Consider the following 20332-nt stretch of genomic DNA (forward strand, 5'->3'; position numbering starts at 1 on the left):
AAACCATGATTCTCCTGCTCCAGACTTCACAGTGGGAATAGGGTTTTGATGTTAGTGTGCTGTTCCATTTTTCCTCCACACATGACGTTGTGTGTTCAGCCCAAACTGTTCAACTTTGGTTTGTGAAAGAGCACTTCGATGCTCCACAGCACTACTGGCAAAATATACTGAGGACTGATTGACCCGAAGTTTAATGGTGTGCGGCACATTGGGTAGTAATCGTAACTGAAATCAAAATCTGATCGAATGCAAAGCCCCATGTGATATTTGAATTAAAACAATAACTTCTTACAATTGTCTATAACGTTAAGTTGTCTTTCATCGGAACCAACGTAAAGACATCGCTGTCGATAAGTACTGTTTTTCCCCCCTCTCATCTCATCCATCTTCTCTCTTCTCTTCTCTTTCCCCTCCCTCTCTGTGTCTCTCTCTCTCCCTCCTTTCTGCTCCTCTTTTCTCCCCCATCTCTCCCTCTCGCTAAACTCGACACTGATCTAAATTCAGCTCACACAGTTCGATGGATGTTGTGTACAGTGCCAAACCTCCCAGATTCCCCTTCGGCACACACAAATGCCCGTGCTTTGGCATGGACAGAAAATAGTATGTTGCAAAGTCAGAGTACAGTATAGTATAAGAAGAAATATGATATACTGTTATATTAGAGGAGACCTATGAAATCGAATGACCAAGTTTACACCTAAAAACACCACGTACTTATTTTATTGCAATGTGTTATATTTTTGTTTCGAGACACCAAAAATGAGGTATGTTTGAATCTAACAGATTTTTTTTTTTAACTAACCAAAATATCCCAAATCCCTCTGTGAAAAAACTCTTTGTATCTTGAGTAATATTTCAAAAAATGGCAGGACTTGTTCTTGAGCGCAGACCTACTCTCTCCACCTCACCTAACCCTGGCCCCCTGCTGCTTCCCCTGCCTCTTACACGTCGGCCTCTGTCCATCTCCCTCCCTTTTTCTCCGAACTTTTCACAAGTTCTTTAGGAGAGGCCCACAGGGTTGGCATGGCAGCCTGGCACCACCACTCAAGCCTCCCCTCTTCCCCCCTGTCCCGCGGTGCCCCACGGAGCAATTGGGCCGTCCTTTATTTACTGTACATCCTTTTAAACCGCTGTTGTAAGCCTTTAACTCAGCTTCTGTGCCACTTACATGTGCATGCCTGGCCAGTGTAAATTTTGTCAGGCTCTCATTGAGGGGATGCCAGCGGGCCGCAGAGCTAACTTTAGATGGGCACACACTGGAATCCCCACTTAATCACAGGCCAAAACATTACCCCCGCATTCATTTACATGCAGCTGCGGAAGGGACTTCTTCAAAGGCAAAAATCACGTGAGGTCAACGTGTGAAGCCCATACGAGGGACTAAATAACTTCCTGCCACCGTTTTGTTGTGATGTTTTGGGTTGGCTTCCAAGAACCATTCACTTTTTCCACTAAGCTGTATGGCCATAATAATGTGCAAATGTAGATTGCAGGAAGAAAGACAACCTGCACTTACCTTAACCTGTACTGTAGGCATTGTAATTTTGAGCTGACAGTGGCCGATGGATTGTTTGTGGTTTGAGCCTAGCTTTGGCCAGTGCAGGTCAGCTCATGTTTGATATTTGAGGAGGAGTAGTGAATATATGGGTTGGGTAGTGTTTAAGAATACGAGATACTGTATGCAATGGCTAAGTGGTTTGCGATCGTAACTCCCTTTTCGGGCCTTTATGTGAAGAGTTTGTATCTTTTCAACCATGTCTTGGGTTTCCTCCAGGTTCTCCCTCCAACATAAACTAGTCACCCCAAAACATGCATAAAATGTTAACCCACCAGCTAGGTGAATAGCTCAGGGGTTTGCAACTGTTTGAATCCAAAGATCCGATACTCCCCCAAAATACGCAAACCTTACCCATAAAGATCCACAGTTAGTTTGAGGACCAAACTAAGACATTCAATGAGGCACAAGGGCAGGGCTGAAGAACTGCATGGGGCTCTTAAAGTGATAGTCTGTAAGTTTAAATGGTTGACAAACTTAATAGATAGCATACAATTGACTGCCTGGGCCTGCAATTTGATGTAACATAAGTAATAATATGTTTTTAAGTCTCTACCTTCGCTGATTTCGACAACTAATCACAATCACTGGCGCCATCACTTCGACCAATGAGACAAGCTTTCCTGTGAACCGGCCTGTCTCTCCAATCAGGAGGGAGGGAGGGGCTTAGTCGTTTACTAGGAAAGGAACTAGATATTGAAAAAGTAAGCAACTTTTAGTACCAAAAATAAACTTGGTCTTTCAAACATGCGTGGATGAAGTGAATTATTACTCCAAGTCTGGTTTTGATAAGGGAATAACATTATAACAGTTAAAAGCTCAAAACATACTTCTTCTTTAATATAACAGTAAATCAAGAGTGTAAGTCAGATGCAGGATTCAATACAAAAGTAATATTTCTAATCAAATAATATGACAAATAAGATGACTTTGTAACATATATTTTAATATTTGGCTTCATTTTGCTGGACTACTGTTCTCAATCATAAACACACCAAATTCAGTGTTACGAACTTAATTATTTAAATCCTCTTGCGACCCCCATCATAGTGTCCCCTGACCCACCTACAACTACAAACAAGGACAAAAGACTGGCTTTGTTTATAGAAAGATGACAATTGTGTGTCCTGAGCTCATTCATTTAAAACCATGCTGGGTTTGTATTACAAACTGTATCATTATATGTGTGCATGCTACTGTCCTCTTTATAAAGCCCCCTTGCATTTATTGGCTTGAACCACTTGTTGACTCTCCGACTGTTGGCTGCAGCTGAAGTCTCTGTTCCTGCCCTCTTTGTTCTGGCCTCACCCCTCAGCTCTTGGAGGTTGCTGCTTGAGTTTTTAAGTAGGAGTTTCCCAACAAAATGTGCCACTTTCCACCCTTTTCGACAGACCACAAAGGCCCTGTTGTGTTCCCCTAACATTCTGTGAACCTGAAAACTTCTAAGGATGCAGAGCTGTGCCCGCACAAATTGAATTCTCATTAGGATGAAGTCATGCTCACTTTTGGCCCTCGGCTCAGCCCTCCCTCGGCCCTCCTCATGGCAGATCCCTTGGTTTTAATTGCACAATGATTCTTTCAGATTCTCCTCTTCCTTCCTCCTCGCTCCGCTCTGCTGACACGCAGAACAAACAGCAGGAAAAGGTGCTCAGTGAACTCGCTCAGCTCAATGTGGGGCCAGCGAATGTTCGGAAAGAGACAAACTGGGCGCTGAAAATGCCATTCCTTTGTCGCAGGAGCAGCGCCAAGGACTTTAGAGCTAAATCAGTCCAGGTCCTTAGCCCGCAAAGTCCTCAATTCGATATCTGAGTCAAGTTGATGGGACTTCATGCGTGAAGCTCTGTGTGTTTCCTCAATGGCACTTCATAAATCAACCCCGGTGCCTTCTGCCCTTGATCCCCTTGGTCTTTGTTTTTTACTCATTAATGAAGCCTCGAAGGCATGGCTCCAACTCCGAGATCTCATTGGTTTACGGAGTCTCTCACCTTTGTCTCCTCTTGTCTTGTTGTTATCTGCTCTAGAATTTCTCCGTCAATAAAACCCTTGCATTCCTCGTCCACGGTCATTCTCTGCTTGCCCTGCATTCGGTGTGCCTCCGCCCCCCTCGATTATGCAGTTTGAGTGACAAAGGTGTGAGCATGTGGGCAAAGAAAAAACCTTAATCTCTTACACTTTGCGTGGAAATGATTGTCCTGGAACTTGCAAGTGTTGCCAAGGACGACTTGTGCGACTGGGGGCACCCTGTTCATCTGGGACCAATTAACCAAAACTATGTCCTGTTTTCTGACTAAACTCAAACATAATGATAGACTTTAGCCCCACGCTGTAAGGCCTTTGTCGCACTTGGGTCTGTTTGTTCGCGTGTTTTGGAGGGGACACATCTCAGAAGGGCTATTTCTGCCCCTTATGTTGGGTTTCTCCATGTTTTTTTCTCCCCTCCTCTTTGGCATGTGAAGTGTCTTGATTAAAAGCCTGGTTGGGTGATCATGATTGCGGCAGGGGAATGCCTCCAGCGGAACGGTATCTCGGGGAGGGCAGTGGTCGGCATCTCGAAAAGGGAGGAAACCCCAAACTCGGTTCTTACTAGTTTTGTGTTCATTCCTCACATGGCGTGTTGGGAGCTTTGGTCGTGAAAGTGGGGTTTGATCGCGCTCCACGGCCTTCTCGGGCCCTGGAATTGCAGCAGCAGCTGTTTTAGAAATGGTTACATGGTTGATGAGAATGTTGCATCTTTCCTAAAAGCCTTCGACCTGCTGGGGCTGCGCAATTTTGGAAACAAACGAAAGACAAAAGACGGATTGCTATTTTTCTGAGATCTTTTGCAAGTGGGGCTAGCAGGTTGGAAACATGATTAATACCCATAGAGACAGATTTTCGTATTCATATTTACTAAATGATTGCAGTCTTTGAGATTGATTGATTGATTGTTGTCACATGACCCAATAGTATGGTCAATGGTCTCAACTTATATAACCCATTTCCACCTACATTTGATATCTCATTCATACACCAATGTACGCAGACACTGGAGGCAAGTAGGCGTGGGCCATATCGTATCGCATATCGTTGTCGCAATAGAATTTTTTTTGCTATCGTTAGAATTTTTAATATTGTTGTGGACACGATATAATTTATAAACACTGACTGCAGCACACGGGGTCAGGTGCTTTTCATAGTCAAATGAAATGAAGGATGTGAACTGCTTGAGTTGATCATACTTGCGAGGAAATAAGTATGCCGTAAAAAAACAACATTAAAATATGACTGAATTAATCTTCCCAATTGGCGTAAGGCTGGGATTGTGAAGTTTTTTTTGTCTATTGTCAGTTATATCGTCAAATATATCGTTATCGTGATATTTCCTTTTTATATCGTTATATAGATTTTAGGCCATGTCGCACTGCCCCAGAGGCAAGGTGGGTGAAGTGTCTTGTCAAAGAACACAACGACAGTGTGCACCTTCAGGAGGCGGGATTCAGACTCCCATGGCACCGATGGGCGATCATGAGACGACCCGCTCTACCATCTGCACCACTGTCCCATAACTGAGCCGTCACTGGGCGGCACTGGGTCACTGCGGCCAGAGACCCACCTCTCTTTTCGCAACACTATCTAATAATAATAATAATGGCACTTTTATTGTGCTTTACAAGCTTATGTTACCAAGTTTCTCAAAGCGCTACGCTGTAGTCATTATTCATTATTCATACTTGATGGTGGTAAGTGGTAAGCACAAAAAATAGTGTGATATTAGATGATGCAATATATGTATTGCAAGAAGCCACAATATATCACAGCATTGCCGAGATCAACACATTTGTTTGCAAACTCAGCCAAAAACAAACAATGCATTGAACTTAAAAATGTGTAAAAGTTCAGTTTTAAACATTTCCTAATTTAGTTACATTTTAGTCGTGTTTTGGTCCTGATGATGTAGTGTTTTTTTAAAGTCTTGTTTTGACATTTGCAGAAAAAAGTTACTTCTGATTTGTGTTTAATTAGAATGAAACATATGGTGTTGAAATGGTTCAGTGAAATATCGTAATAATATTGTTATCGCGATATTGCACATCCGTATCGCGTGTCGCAAGTTACTTCAATATCGTTCAGCCTTAGTGGTAAGCTACTATTGTAGCCACAGCTGTCCATTGGGGTAGACTGACGGAAGGTGAGGCTGACAATCTGAGCCATTCGCCGCTCTGACCGCCACCATCACTCCCACACTTCATTCATCCTGGCCTATTGTACATGTTTGTAGTGGTAGGGGAAACTGAGTACCTGGAGGTAACTGAGTACCCGGAGGAAACCGAGTACCCGGAGGAAGCCGAGTACCCGGAGGAAGCCGAGTACCCGGAGGAAGCCGAGTACCCGGAGGAAGCCGAGTACCCGGAGGAAACCGAGTACCTGGAGAAAACCTACGCAGACATGGGGAAAACATGAAAACTCCACACAGAAAGGCCCCGCCTGGGCATCAAACCCGGGACCTTCTAGCTGTGAAGCACGAGCGCTAACCGCTGTACCACCCCCTTTACTTCACTTACATTTTTACTTAATGGACCATGTACAGACATTAAATAAATAGTTTAAATACGTCGTCTAGCTGGAGGATTTTTTTGCATGTTTTAGTTTAGTTTAATTTATTAGTTTATTTCAACAGGGACAATGTGCAATGTTATAGTGTGAAATATAGTAATGTTGACATAAGAGCTGCAGAGTGCAGACCCTGTTTACTTGTACATTTTCATATCTCTGTGCTACTAATAGTACACAAGTTATGACATATTTTGTGTCCGCTTGTGTAGTTTTTCATGTGTCTCTGCTTTGAAAGAAAAGCCCTTTGTCCAGTGTCTTTGACCCACTTAAATCTATGACCCTCACTTCACCTCAGTGAACCTGTGAGCCCTTTCACCCAACAGACATCGCGGCTAAAAATATCCTCCAGCTTTCGATCGCGTCCCATTCGCGGCTCCGAGTGTGGGACAGTGAAGAGGAGGAGGTGGCAGGAGGAGGATGCCTGTTTGTTGTACTGTTTGTCAACTAAACACAAGTCCATATGGGTGGCCTCCTTCTAAAAAGGGTTTGTGTATTTTGGGACAAATAGTTACCATTAAAGGTATGTGTGTACTGCCCACCTTTTATACAGGTATTCGATAATGTCGGGTTCTGAAACATGGAACGGGAGATAAACACAAGTCTAATTGAACTGCTGTGAACGTCCGTCCTCGCTGTGATCATGTATCTCCCTAATGAGTCCGTGTGCTCCCACCGACCGACTGCAGTGTCTAATGGCCGTGTGTACCTCCTTCACTTCACCTCAGTGAACCTGTGAGCCCTTTTACCCAAACAGACATCGCGGCTAAAAATACCCTCCAGCTTTCGATCGCGTCCCATTCACGGCTCCGAGTGTGGGACAGTGAAGAGGAGGAGGTGGCAGGAGGAGGATGCCTGTTTGTTGTACTGTTTACTGTTACTGTTTCAACTAAACATAAGTCCATATGGGTGGCCTCCCTCTAAAAAGGGTTTGTGTAGTTTGGGACAAATAAACCTGATAAAGCTTTCTGGCGAACCTTGAATTTTGAGACAAATATAGCCTGTATCTTGATTTCTTTCTACTTCAGTTGTAGATTTTTAAACCGGTCCAGGAGCAGGGACATTTGAGAGGAGACTTAAATCTGAGTTGTTTGCTTTGAATTGCTTTGATAATTAAGTATTTTAGATGAATTATTAATTAATCACGGCTCATGAACTCTAAAATGACATAACCTGAAATTAAATATTTGATCAAAACAAGTGGACGCCTTTGTTTTGCAGGAGAGATATTGTTCATTTCACTTTGAGTCTGGAAATTGTGCTCACTGTAGCACTTCCTGTCCCCCGTTCTGCTGACACTTGGCCTTTTGTGCGGTCGTGGTTTTTATCATTGTCAAAAGCTTATGAGGATGAACTTTTTTAGAGCCAATGTCTTGTGTTGTGGAGGAGAAAGTAGAATCAAAAGTTGTTACATAATCAGCTCTACATTTAATACTGCCTGGCATTGTCGTCACATTTTCATCAGTTTTTGTCACTTTTTTTGTTGCTCTTCTGTCACTTTTTCATAGATTTTTTCCAGCATGTTTTTGTTGCTATCTTCACACTTTTGTCAAGAAGCTTTTAGATTTGGGTAAAGCCAAACTGGAGAAAATGTGCTTGGTTCAGGTGGGGGTTTAAAGGGACTATACGGCGTTTAAAAATGTTAAAATTATGTATTTTCCTCCCCCTAAAAAGTTGTTACTTCAGCTCCGAAGTGCCGTCATGCACGAGCTTAATATAGAAGGTGCAGTTACCCGTGTGACCTGAGGTGGCAGTAGTGAGTATAAAATGGCAAACTTGCATCTAGACCCTTTAAGAAATTAACTTTGTGCCTTTTTCACATTTTCCTGCAACACTTTGATAAAACTTTACTTAGGAAAGAGTAGTGACTCAAATAGTAGCTAAAGTAAATCACTCAAGCAGTATTTTTACCAAGTCCTTTTATACATTTGAGTACTGAGTACACATTTGAGCTAAGTCTGTTTTTGTGTTGATGTAATGGGTGTGGATATTCTGATATTTGCAAAGAGAATAAGATTTAAATGACACCTCTTACTCTAGTACGAGCACTTTCACTTTAAACATTATTCTCTAATAAAAGTACACATACTGTCTCTATGAAGTTACTTTAAAAGGTATGTGTATACTGCCTACCTTTTATACAGGTATTCGATAAGGTCGGGTTCTGAAACGTGGAACGGGGGATAAACACAAGTCTAATTGAACTGCTGTGAACGTCCGTCCTCGCTGTGATCATGTATCTCCCTAATGAGTCCGTATGCTCCCACCGACCGACTGCAGTGTCTAATGGCCGTGTGTTCCCCCTCCCTGTGTGTTCCAGATGTATGGGCGCTACACCCAGGAGCTGGGGGTGTACGCCAAAGAGGAGGCAGCTCGCATCAGGGAGAGCGGGCAGCGGAGGTCCGTGAGCGACCGCAGCCTGCTGGAGTACGACAAGGGCCGCTGTGCCAAGTGCCGCAGTAAGTCTCACGCACAGTACAACACAGTACAACACAGTACAACACGCACAGTACAGCACAGTACAACACAGTACAACACGCACAGTACAACACACACAGTACAACACATGTACAATACACGTACTACCACTCACGGGTCCGGGTCCAGAATGTGTGTGGCATTAGAGCGTGGAATTTCAATGTTAACTCATTGTTTGGAACTTTTTTTCTTCACACTGAGCTGAGGGACTTGCTTAGACTGTGGTCACTCAAGATCTATAGAGACGGAACTGGTGTTGCCCTGGTAACATTGGAAAATCCAATAAATGTCTTGATAAATCTAGTATCTTAAAGGGATATTTCAGGATTTTTGACATAGGGCCTAATTTCCTAGTTATCCAGAGTGTTGTTGATTTCTGGAGATTGTTTTTTCTTAAATCCATGCAGTTCTTATATTTGAAGAGCTTAGTGGCGCTAGGCTAGTGCAAGGCTAGTGCATTTCTATGGTATCAGCTAGCCTGCATTAAAAACAGTCTGACCCGCCCCACAGAGCACCTGAGGCAAACCACTTATAACGCCAGACCAACCATATAAATGTCTGTGTCAATAGAATCATGTTTGAAATATAACAGCTCTTCAAATATAAGAACTGCATGAATTTAAGAAAAAAATATCTCCAGAAATCAACAACACTCCGGATAACTAGGAAATTAGGCCCTATGTCAAAAATTCTGAAATATCCCTTTAACTTGATTCTCATTTGCAGAGGAATTGAGGTTGTATTCATCCCACATTCACTGCAGTATAAAACTAATGGAATATTCACAGCATTTTTGCCTAGAGACATTTAAAAGTCTGAAAGCTGAAGGGATGAAAGAATGTGAACATCATTTGTTTTCTGATGCGAGGAGACTTGTCGCCTCCCGGAGGGCATTGATGAAAACTGCGGCCGCAGAACATGGTTTGGCAGATTTAGGATAGATTGACGCTTCATCTGAAAAGTGTAGCATTTAAAGGGACTATACAGAGTTTAAAAATGTTAAAATTGAGTATTTTCCTCCCCCTACATGTTCCAACAACGTCCTAAGGTGTAGAATGAGCCCAGACCTGTTCACCACAACTGCCTCTAAAATCCTGCACTGTCACGCAAAAAGGTGTTCATTCGGGTCCGAAGTGCCGTCATGCACGAGCTTAATATAGAAGGTGCAGTTACACGCATGACCTGAGGTGGCAGTAGTGAGTATATAAACTTGCATCTTGCCCCTTTAAACAGATGTGCTGCCTTGGCCCTAACGTGGGTAAAGTATGTTTTCAGGGTTTAAGTTCATCAAAAATATGAACAATGTGGTTCAAAACAGTAGTTTCCAACCTTCTTTTGTCTCTCGGACCCCCCAAGTCATTCATTTATACTCTGAGTGCCTCCAACGTCGTACCAATACTATTACCAACTAAACAAAAATGATTCAGCAATTTTATATATTTTGTATTGTATTCAAAAACAAAGCTGAACTACTCTCAAATTCAAACTTGAAATTAAACTCTTAACCCCCACCTGACCTGAGCACATGTTCTCCAGTTTGGCTTTACCCAAATCTAAAAGCTGCTTGAAGAAACCCCCGAGACGTAAATAAAGAAAGCAGACAAAAACGCAACAACAGATTGCCCAAAACGCAACAAATACGTGACAGTCAAGTGACAAAAATGCAGGAAAGTTACAAAAAAAAAGGTAAACAAAAAACATGACAAAAAAAAGTTAGGAAAATGCAACAAAAATGTTACAAAACCACAGATGTATGATGAAAGGATTAAAGACTCTGCACCGCTGTTGAGCTCTCAAAGAATTTATTCAGCACCACGCGGTCACCAGCCCTGCATCAGACAGTGAAATGTCGGTTACACACCAGTATTTATAGTCCATAATGAGGTGATCACATGACCTACAATAACACACGGGTCGTCACATGGCCAGTGAATGAGAGTTTACATAGGCAGGCCTTTTCAGATGCAGCCTTTATATTTTGGATACTTGGCTTTGTCTTTTCTAAGTTAGACCTTTCACAAATACATGAGAATGGTCATGATTTCTATCGGCATCAGCCTGTCTCAATGGTCAGTTTAGAGGGAAACGAAATCCAGGGACAATTCTATCCATCCTACAGCACAGTTAGAGTTAGAGAGCCTTCCATGTTCAATTTTAATTCTGAGTGCACTTGCCTGCAGTTTAAAGCGACAAACCCACTCCTCAAAAGCGTCTTGTGCGTAAAGAACTCCCTCTATTGGCGAGGAGAGAACATTACACCCCTGCAACCACACCACTTATCCCCTTTCTCTTCTCTCTGCTGCAGCTTTATGCGTGGGTTTAGTTTTTTTTTTTTTTTTTTTTACCCGGCGGCTGGTGAGTCACCCCCCCCTCCTCCTTCCTCCCTTTTCTTCTTCTCCCAGCTTCTCACCCACTCGTCCCCACACCGTCCACAAACCAGCGTCTCCAAAACGGCGACGGCTCATTTTGACTTCCCCTCTGCGTGTAGTCAAATATATTTCACGATTGTTGGAACGTAAGAGAAGTGATGAACTCCCGGTAATATAAGCGGATGAATAAAACAAGAGGCCAGTAGCTAAGATTATGCAAAATCTCCGACCGATACAGACACATCGGTCTTCATCAGTGCAGGGGGCTGGTGCTGCGGCTGTCAAAAAAAAAAAGGCGAGACCTGCGGCTTTTGTTAATGCAGACGCTCATGCTTTAACGGGGAATGTGTGCGGATCCATCAATATTTTTTTAGGTTCAATAAAATGTGATACGTTTCTGCGGTGTGCCATTGTTTAAGTAACCGGCAGCAGCAGAAATGTAACCTTAAGTCTTCATATCCTCTGTAATGGCTCCATACGTCATATAAAACTCAGCAACCGCCTCTCCGGCACAAAATGCTGCCTTTGTGTGATGGAGAGGCCCCCGCTAATTCTCCTGTAGCTTTTGAACCATGACTCTCAAGGCTTTTATCATTTTCTCCTGCGCACACTGAGCCACCTCTGACCCGTCTGCGCTGCTGCCGAGGCATTTCCCGCTTCAGAAAGTCCTTATTACTCCTGAGTTAGAAGACATTCGATTGCCTCGTCTTCATTGTCAAACCATAAGTCAATTAAAAAGGCCCCGGACCTGATTTGTCTTTTTCCTCCCCCCTCCTCTCATTGTGAAGTGTAAGCTGTTAGCTGTGGTCTAAACTCCTTCCTCACATTCCTTCACCGTTGCGGTTTACTCCCGTGTTTGTTCACAAGAGATGAACATGCTTTGTAATTTCATGCAGTTTTTTTTTTCTTCACATAAGGCCTCTACAATATACAGAAGGACTAAAACTAAATTCTTTCCAAAAGTTTTAGCTTTTGGAATCCAAGCTTATTTGTAAAGCGCTTTTCACATGACAGAAGTCGCCCAAAGCGCTTCACACACACGGGGCAGGGGATTATTATCTCCACACTCGGGCTGGGCAAAAAAATCTATTTGAATTAAAATTCGAGTTGGTAAGTCAAATGGATTCATATTTTCAGAAATTCAGAAAACTGCAGTGACTTTTCAGTTTTTTACCGTAATTGCCTTTGCTATTTTTGGGAGAAATTGCCCGGCTACGCACCGCTGCCCCTTGACTGACAGAAGCGCGGCTGCACACTTTGTATACTGTGCCAATACTCGCACTTCCTTGTAAAATGCTATAATAAAGGTTGATTTGATTTTCTTACACAATCAAGATTTGCTATGTTACTTGGAAAGTAAAAAAACAAATAAAAAATCATTACTTTTTTGTGCAGTTATTCATAAAAATCCAATTTTATACCAGTTAGTTACCCACTCTACATTTAAAATTTAAATTATACAGCTAGCTCAAATGAATTACTTATTTCCAATATACATTTACATTGGATTTTTTCTCACTAGGCCGGATGAAATTACCTTCAACTTTATTAAGTTTAGGTCTGAAAATGACATCATTTTTATTTATTGACCTTTATTTAACCGGGATAGTCCCACTGAGATCAAGAATCTCTTTTTCAGGGGAGTCCTGGCCCCAGAGGTGAATCTATTATACATGTTTTTAGTGGTAGGGGAAACCGGAGTACCCGGAGGAAACCTACGCAGACACGGGGAGAACATGCAAACTCCACACAGAAAGGTCCCGTCCAGGTGGGAATCGAACCCGGGACCTTCTTGCTGTGAGGCGTGAGCGCTAGCCGCTGCACCACCGTGCCGCCCGTGCCCTCATGAGTCGAACCCCTACATGCACTTCAAACAAGTGCACACTTTGTTGAGGAGCGTAGGGTGGGTATTGGGACAGGGTCATACTGCCGCTGCAGGGGCCATGTGTCTCCTGCATTTGACCCATCCGGGGATCCATCTGCAGATCTTAAGCCAAGAACTTGAAACCGATTACTTTGCTGGAAGCCGACAATATCTTGCCCAAAGACACATCAGCAGTCTGCCACTTCGCTTGATGAACCACAAAACTGGAAATCAGTGGATGCTTGTAACCCTTTGAGCTACTTTATATATTATTTATATTTTTTTGATTACACCAACGAGCCATTCATTCACACATACACAGATATCATTTGTTCTGGCCTATTGTACATGTTTTTATGGGAAGCCTACGCAGGCACGGGGAGTACATGCAAACTCCACACAGTAACGCCCCTCATGTGCACCTCATTATATATTTGACCTTCCACCCCGAGGCCACTGAGATCAAGTCGGGTTTAAAACCAGCCTGAAATAGATCGGAATTGGACTAAACACTGTATATGTCTAAACCAGTTACAGTCAGTTAGGTTTTTTCATCTAAAGCATAAATGAAATGGTCTCACCTAAAGATGCCCAAGTACCACAGTTTGGAAACCATTGTTTTAGCATATTGCACATGGCCTCACTTGATTAGCCAATTCGTGCAGCTTACATTTTGTTTCTTCTTTCTTTTCCATACTGAGATATGTGCTTACCTGAGCTTAGACGAGTTGATGTGTACCTGTCTGGTGTGTGTGTGTGCCCGTGGAAGAGCGTGGTAGCTTCGAACTTCACCCCCTTTTGGAGCTATAGGAATACATTGGGATTTTCTAACAACATCTTTGATCGTTTTGCGTGACTGAGGGCACGCACAAAGGCCAGACAGGTACGCATCAACTCGTCTAAGCTCAGGTAAGAACATATCTCAGAAGATCCTTTAATCGAGCACATTTTCTACAGTTCAGCCTTACCCAATTCTAAATGTTTCCTGACTGGAGAGGTATAGGCCAATGTCACATCTCATTTGAAAGCTAAGATCAGCAAAACTCATCTAAACAGATATTTTTTATTTGCGTTGTCGCCGTGTTGTTTTTAACCCTTTTTTCATGCCATTTTTCTCCACTTTTCCATCGCTTTGTGTTGCTCAATTTCGTCACTATTTTGACGCTTTATTCAAGAAACTGGAGAACACACGCACGGTTCAAGTGAGGGTTAAGAGGTTAATGAAAAACATTTGTCTAAAAGTAGAAACATTCACACATTTATATTTTTCTATCTGGCAGCAATACAGTGAACCTCCACCGTGATTTAATTGTACGAGGATTTATGTGCGTACTGTCTTTGTGCACTTGGGCAAGACCCTTAGACCATTTCTGTTTGAGTGCATGTCCTTTTTTACACTAGGAGCAGTTTTAGAAGCTGTCGTAAAAGGAAGAGTAGTGAGTTTGAATAGAAATTGTAAATGGGAAGCACAATGCAGCTTTTTAATGACGGTAAATACTCCCAACTTTTGAAAATGTCGACCTCAAAGACATAGTTTCAACTCAATACTATCCAGTTCTTCCACTGCTCTTTAAGGACATCCGGTTGCAAGCGGCAGCTGACCACCGGGGGGCACCATTGAGCTTCGCAGCGTCGCTGGAATGAATGAAGAGAGAAATGTCAGGGCTCTTTCTAGAGACCCAGTGTGAGCGAGGCCTCTTTCTAAAGGACAAACTCGATACTGTTTACATTACACTGACATTTAACATCGCTTGAAATGGGAGCGGGGGGGGGGGTTTAGTATCATTTTTACCTTGTGATCAGGCCTAATCAGATTTTCGAGTCCTGTCCCGGCATGTGCACAATCAGATTAGCCGTTATTGTTTTAAAGTTCGATGGCTTAAAGATACTTCGTCGGAATAGGCCTCTTTTCAATCGAGGGGGGTGTGTGGGGTGGGGGGCGGTAAGGCTTACGCAAGATGTAGCAGATTCGATTATGCAGTGAGATGGATTTCCCCGCGATAGGCAGCAGAAGCGAGAGGATGAGTTGATGAAATATTCAGGTGTCAGAACGGACGGACGGACGGACGGAGGAGCCTCGGTGCAGAGGAAGCGGAGGTGTATAATCCATCACCTTTCATTCATTCACACAGTTTTGGATCTTCTCCCGAACCTTTCATCATCTTCTACTGTACGGCTCCCTGATGTGAGATGCACATGTTCAAATCAAATGATGTGGCGTTTTTAAAGGGAAAGAAAAGTGAAACATCTCCCCGTCGCGCGTGCACCTGTGCATTGGCGCTGGCAGCCATCTTAATTGTGTGTGGCATGTTGTCAAAGTGGTTTAGTCCAATTGAGCGTAACAGACGTTGGATTTACATTTGGAATGAACTTTGAGAACCGTTATTATACCCTATATTTCTTTCCACTCATCACTGATAAAATTCTTATTTGTATCACCTCAGCAAGTATAAAAGTGTGTTCTCATCCTGGCTCCTCCAGCTTGCCTTGTGCAGTATACTCTACTGTCACTGCAGGCCAGGGGCCATTTGTCTCCTGCATTTGACCCATCCGGGGATCCATCTGCAGATCTTGAGCCAAGACCTTGGAAAGGATTTACGCAGCTGGAAGCCTGTACTCTATATCTTGTTGAACCACAAAACTGCAAGTCGGTTGATGGTTGTCAGAGGTGGGTAGTACTCCGTTACATTTAGCTAAGTACATGTACTTGAGTCACTTTTAGAAGTAAATGTAGTTTGCAAGGAGTTTTTTTCATATAGTGCTTTAAGTATCTGTACCTACATGAGTAAAATAAATAGTAACTCGCCACACTGTACAGTAAGGAAATCTTTCAGTGAAAAATATTCACTTTGACACAAAATAGCTGCATTTTGGGGTTTGTTTGCTTAAATCTTCAAAATTAATTTTATTGATACGTTTTTATGGGATTTTCTTTGAAAATATTACAATTGTCACATTATGTCATGTTTGTTTTCTGATCATTTCTGTCACTACTGAAACATAAATTAGACTTTTATGCTCAAGCAGTTACTCAATAATAATAATATTCATAATGGATTAGCTTACACTTGTATTGCACTTTACAAGCCTGTATTACCAAGTTTCTCAAAGCGCTACACTCGTCATTATTCAATCACTCCATACTTGGTGTAGCCACAGCTGCCCCGGGGTAGGCTGACGGAAGTGAAAGCGAGGCAACCAGTCTGTGCCATTGGCCCCTCCGACCACCACCAACCACTCACTCACTGCATTCACCCGGGCTTCCTGGTCTCCCATCCAAGTACCGACCAGGCCCTTCCCTGCTTAGCTTCCAAGGTCTGATGGGATTGGGCAGAGCAAAGGCGATATGGTCAGCACTCACAGTACTCAAGTACTTTTTTTACTTTTACTTGAGTACTTATTTGGGCCACAACTCTTTAGTTGTACTTGAGTAAAATCATTTTAAAGTAGCGTGCTCTAACTTGAGTAAACATGTTGGCTACTCTACCCCCCTCTGATGGTTGTAGCCCTTTGTGCTGCTTTGTCCCTTGATAGCACAGTGTAAATGAGTGGAAGAAGATCAATGCTTATTATCGGTGCTTGAAGAGGGATTCAATTAACAGGAATGTCCTGGATAGACGACAGTTTGTCCCAAAGGCAAGCATGAACCTAAATCATGTGCAGCAACATTTTTTAGCCTTTTCTACCTTTTCTTTTTCTATACAATGAACTTTAAATCGCATATAAATATCTACAAATACAGCTTTCAAGTATGTAATGATTGAAACAGGCTGGCAAACAAAATGTCCCTTGATTTGACGGACATGAAGAGGAGTTAGAGGAGGTGGAGATGTAATGCACTGTAATGTTCCCACTTGTTATTCACAGCGGGTTAAGGCCAGAGCCAATTACCTCCAGTCTGCCTTCAGTTCTAACTCTTAAAAGTTGGAAATTATAGCCCTATTGGAGGAAACCGCTGGTGGGATTGGATTATCCTCTTCTCTTTGGTTTGGCTCTGCATTTACCAAATCAGCAGCGAGTTCACAGGAAGAGACCAACATACTTTTGAGTGGAAATCTCTGTGCAGCTTTTATTGGAATTAACCCCCGCCTTATTCAAGCACATTATCCTCAGTTCGGCTTCTTGACTGGAGTTTACAGCCTGTCACTCTTCTGATTATTTTTTTTTCATCCTTGTTCTCGTCTCGTTTTAGGAGACATGCAGCAGACAATGTGTTTTCGGTTCAGGTGGGGGTTAAGCAGAGCCGCGGCACATTTGATTATACAGTTTGCCTGTCGGTCCCACACTGCGCCTCTTGCGGAGGTGTGCGGACGTCATTCGCACCGAGCCGCCGGCCAAAAACACAAAGCCTCCCAACTCGCAGGGACACGGGAGTTAAGCCGAGAGATCTGGCTTCGCTCTCGCCGGTAGAGAGAGGGGTGGAAACTTTTACTTTTAATATACGGAGTATCCCCGGTGACGAGAGGCTCCTTTTTTGATCAATATTTGATTCACTGGCACTCAGGGAGATTGGTGCGGTGATCTCCCAGACTCCTCCACTGCCGGCCGTGGCATAGGTCCACTTACTGTCAGATTTAGTGCCAGGCTCTATTGATTTTGTCATCCAGGTTGAGCCAAGGCGGTGCCATTAAAGCGGTGACATCATATTTATTTTCCCCCCATGGCGCTGCTCTGGTGCAGGTGGCCAGACTGGACATTTAATTCTGCCAAGTTGGAACCTAGCCCGGGGCCGGTGTTGCACTGTTAGACAAAATATACTATAGAGTAAAGTGAACTGCTGGGTAGTCTTAGTGAGGGATATACCCTGTAGCATTGATGGTGGTGGATGGAAGTAAACGTAAAGGTAGTTTTATTGATGCTTGTTGTTAGGGAACACTCCTAAAGCAAACAAACACTGGTGTCATTCCTCTGATGTTTTTTTCTGATAGCCAATTTGCCTCAGCATTACAGTAAAGCAGTGCATCGTCTCTGTCATGAGATCACAGATGATGATGGCCATCCACTGTCCCATCACTCCAAACTCCCTCCATCACGGCAGAGAAACAGACTTCCTTTGGCCAAGAAAAATGTGTACAGGAATTCATTTTGCCATCCGGGAGCTGAATAAGCCTAATGTGGCTCAGTCTGTTCCGTTCCTTTTCTTTTGATCAGGTGAATCTGCTGCTGCTGTGTCTGCAATGAACTGATTTTATAATGAACTTATTATGTATTTTATTATATTTGCTGGGCAAAATGTACCTGAATGTGTGAGCAAGCCAAAGGCAAATTTCTACAACAACAATACAGTGTTTCTATTTTATATTATTTTGTTTTATTTTATTTTATTATATTTTATTTTATTTTATGTTATTTTATTTTATTTTATTTTATTTTATGTTTTATTTTTTGTTTTATTTTGTTTTATTTTATTTTATTTTTTGTTTTATTTTTTGTTTTGTTTTTGTTTTGTTTTGTTCTGTTTCTATTCTATTTGTTTCTATTCTATTCAATTCTATTCTATTTGTTTCTATTCTATTCGTTTCGATTTGTTTCTATTCTATGCGGTTCTATTTGTTTCTATTCTCTTCTGTTCTTTTCGGTTCTATTCTATTCTATTCTATTCTATTCTATTCTATTCTATTCTATTCTATTCTATTCCACAAGTGCTGTATCTAGTTATGTGTACTCATACATCATCTGCCTCACCAGACTACATTTAAATAGTATTTCGAGTACTGCACGTTTTGCAAAGGTATTATTTATATGAGGAGAGATGTTTTTCAACAATTAAATATCTGTTATCAGTTAAATGCATGTACTACATTCTTTTTATTCGGTGAAATGCGCCACACAGCTTAGCTCACAAAAGAGGCATAGCACCGGCTGTAAACATTAAAGCGGTGACATCATATTTATTTTCCCCCCATGGCGAAACAACGCAATAAAAACGTGACAAAAAAGCAACAAAAAACACGAAAACGCAACAAAAAATGTGCGTAAACCTGCCGGAAAAGTAACAAGAACGCAATAAAAGGCAACTAAAAAGTGACAAAAATTCCACAAAAACACGACAAAAATGTGACATTCGATTCTTTTTTTTCTAGGTCTTAGCTTTCAAATGAGGCACTACACTGAGCCAAGAAGCTTATAGATTTGGGTAATGCTGCAGGTGGGGGGTTAAGAGGTCAATATACAGAGGGGGGAGGTTGATATTGACTGAAGGCAGCCGAACATGTCATTTTCAATCTATAATAAAAATAAAAGTAAATAATAATAAGGTTGATTGCCCACTCGCGGGTCATAAGGAGCATGTCTTGTTCTTGTTTCTTCCGAATGAATCCGTTTTGTATCCTGAGGTGTTCACGGGCTCCTCCAAATGCACCGTAAATGCAAATGACTAAAAGCTACAGTGTGCACTTTGACCGGCGGTGACCCTGCACCCTGTCCATTATTCAATTTGCATGACGACGCTTGTATACATGACCTAACCTTCCCCTCTGTTTGTGCTGAGGCCAAACAAGCTTGGTTTTCACTTGCGCTAGTGTTACGGAGAGACTTAGCCCGGACTGCCAATGTCATCGAGTTTCACCGTCTCTCTCGGGAGTCGTGTCAAAGAGTAACGCTGCCCTGCGCTGGCCGGCGTTTGGATGAAAAACTACAGAATGGGAGACTAGGGGCGAGTTTTGGTTCTGGTGCTGTGTCTTACAATGAACAATGGCATCATTTCCTCTTTGCAGAAACACAAACTCGCCCCTGTTGGCTTGTTCGTGTGCGAGTTTGTAATTTGCGCGGAACATAAACACATTTGTTAATTGAGCCGTCTCCTCTCAGGGCCTGAGATGCAGCGCAGCCGTAGCCTCGCGCATAAATCATCGCTGCGCGTTGTTTACCGCTTAAGAAAAGACCGCAACAACAAGTCAGCATAAAGTTTTATTACCGCACCCATTAATGTTTATTTGTGGGTCGATTGTCATCTCAAAATGCGACCTCGCTCACTGTCAGATCAATGGCGGCCACAAGGCACAGTCCGAACAACGTATACTTTGTACTGGGGCATTTCAGGGGCTCGGTATCGATTAGGTGACGTTGTGGTGCACAGGGGAACACAGCTAGTTCAATGGATATTAAGGCATCGCAGGGCAGTTTGTTTAAAGGTGCATTACGCAGCTTTTTATGTGAAAAAAAAAGTTTGCATATGTGCATATTTCATCTTTAATTTGCGTTTATTTTTCATCACAGTGGCCTCTTTGATGCTCCAGGATCAATTGTTTTTAGAGTTTTAGAGTTTTCACTGATGATGGGCCCTCTTACCAAAAAACCTACAAAACAATTGATGCTAAAGAGTTGTGGAAGCAACTGTGATGGAAAGTAAAGGCGCCATGATAACTGCTCATGCAGCCATTGGACAACAAAATGGTCAATTTTGCATAAATATAATGTTTTTTTTCACATAAGTTTCGCATAAGTTGCATAGTTCACCTTTAACTGTTACCCATG

The 20332-nt window shown here is 42.5% G+C and overlaps 1 protein-coding gene across 10 annotated transcripts in view; it reads left to right on the forward strand.

Annotated features, from left to right (window-relative positions):
* Positions 1–20332, forward strand: part of clcn2c (chloride channel 2c) — a 178433-nt gene that overhangs the window by 41250 nt on the left and 116851 nt on the right. For all 10 annotated transcript variants that reach the window (XM_079559307.1, XM_079559303.1, XM_079559308.1 and 7 more), the window contains exon 2: positions 8466–8604. In XM_079559307.1, the coding sequence (XP_079415433.1) occupies positions 8466–8604 (139 nt within the window). The remainder of the gene's footprint in view (positions 1–8465; positions 8605–20332) is intronic.

Source organism: Gobius niger (genome assembly GCF_951799975.1).
Source record: "Gobius niger genome assembly, chromosome: 1".
Classification (NCBI taxonomy): domain Eukaryota; kingdom Metazoa; phylum Chordata; class Actinopteri; order Gobiiformes; family Gobiidae; genus Gobius; species Gobius niger.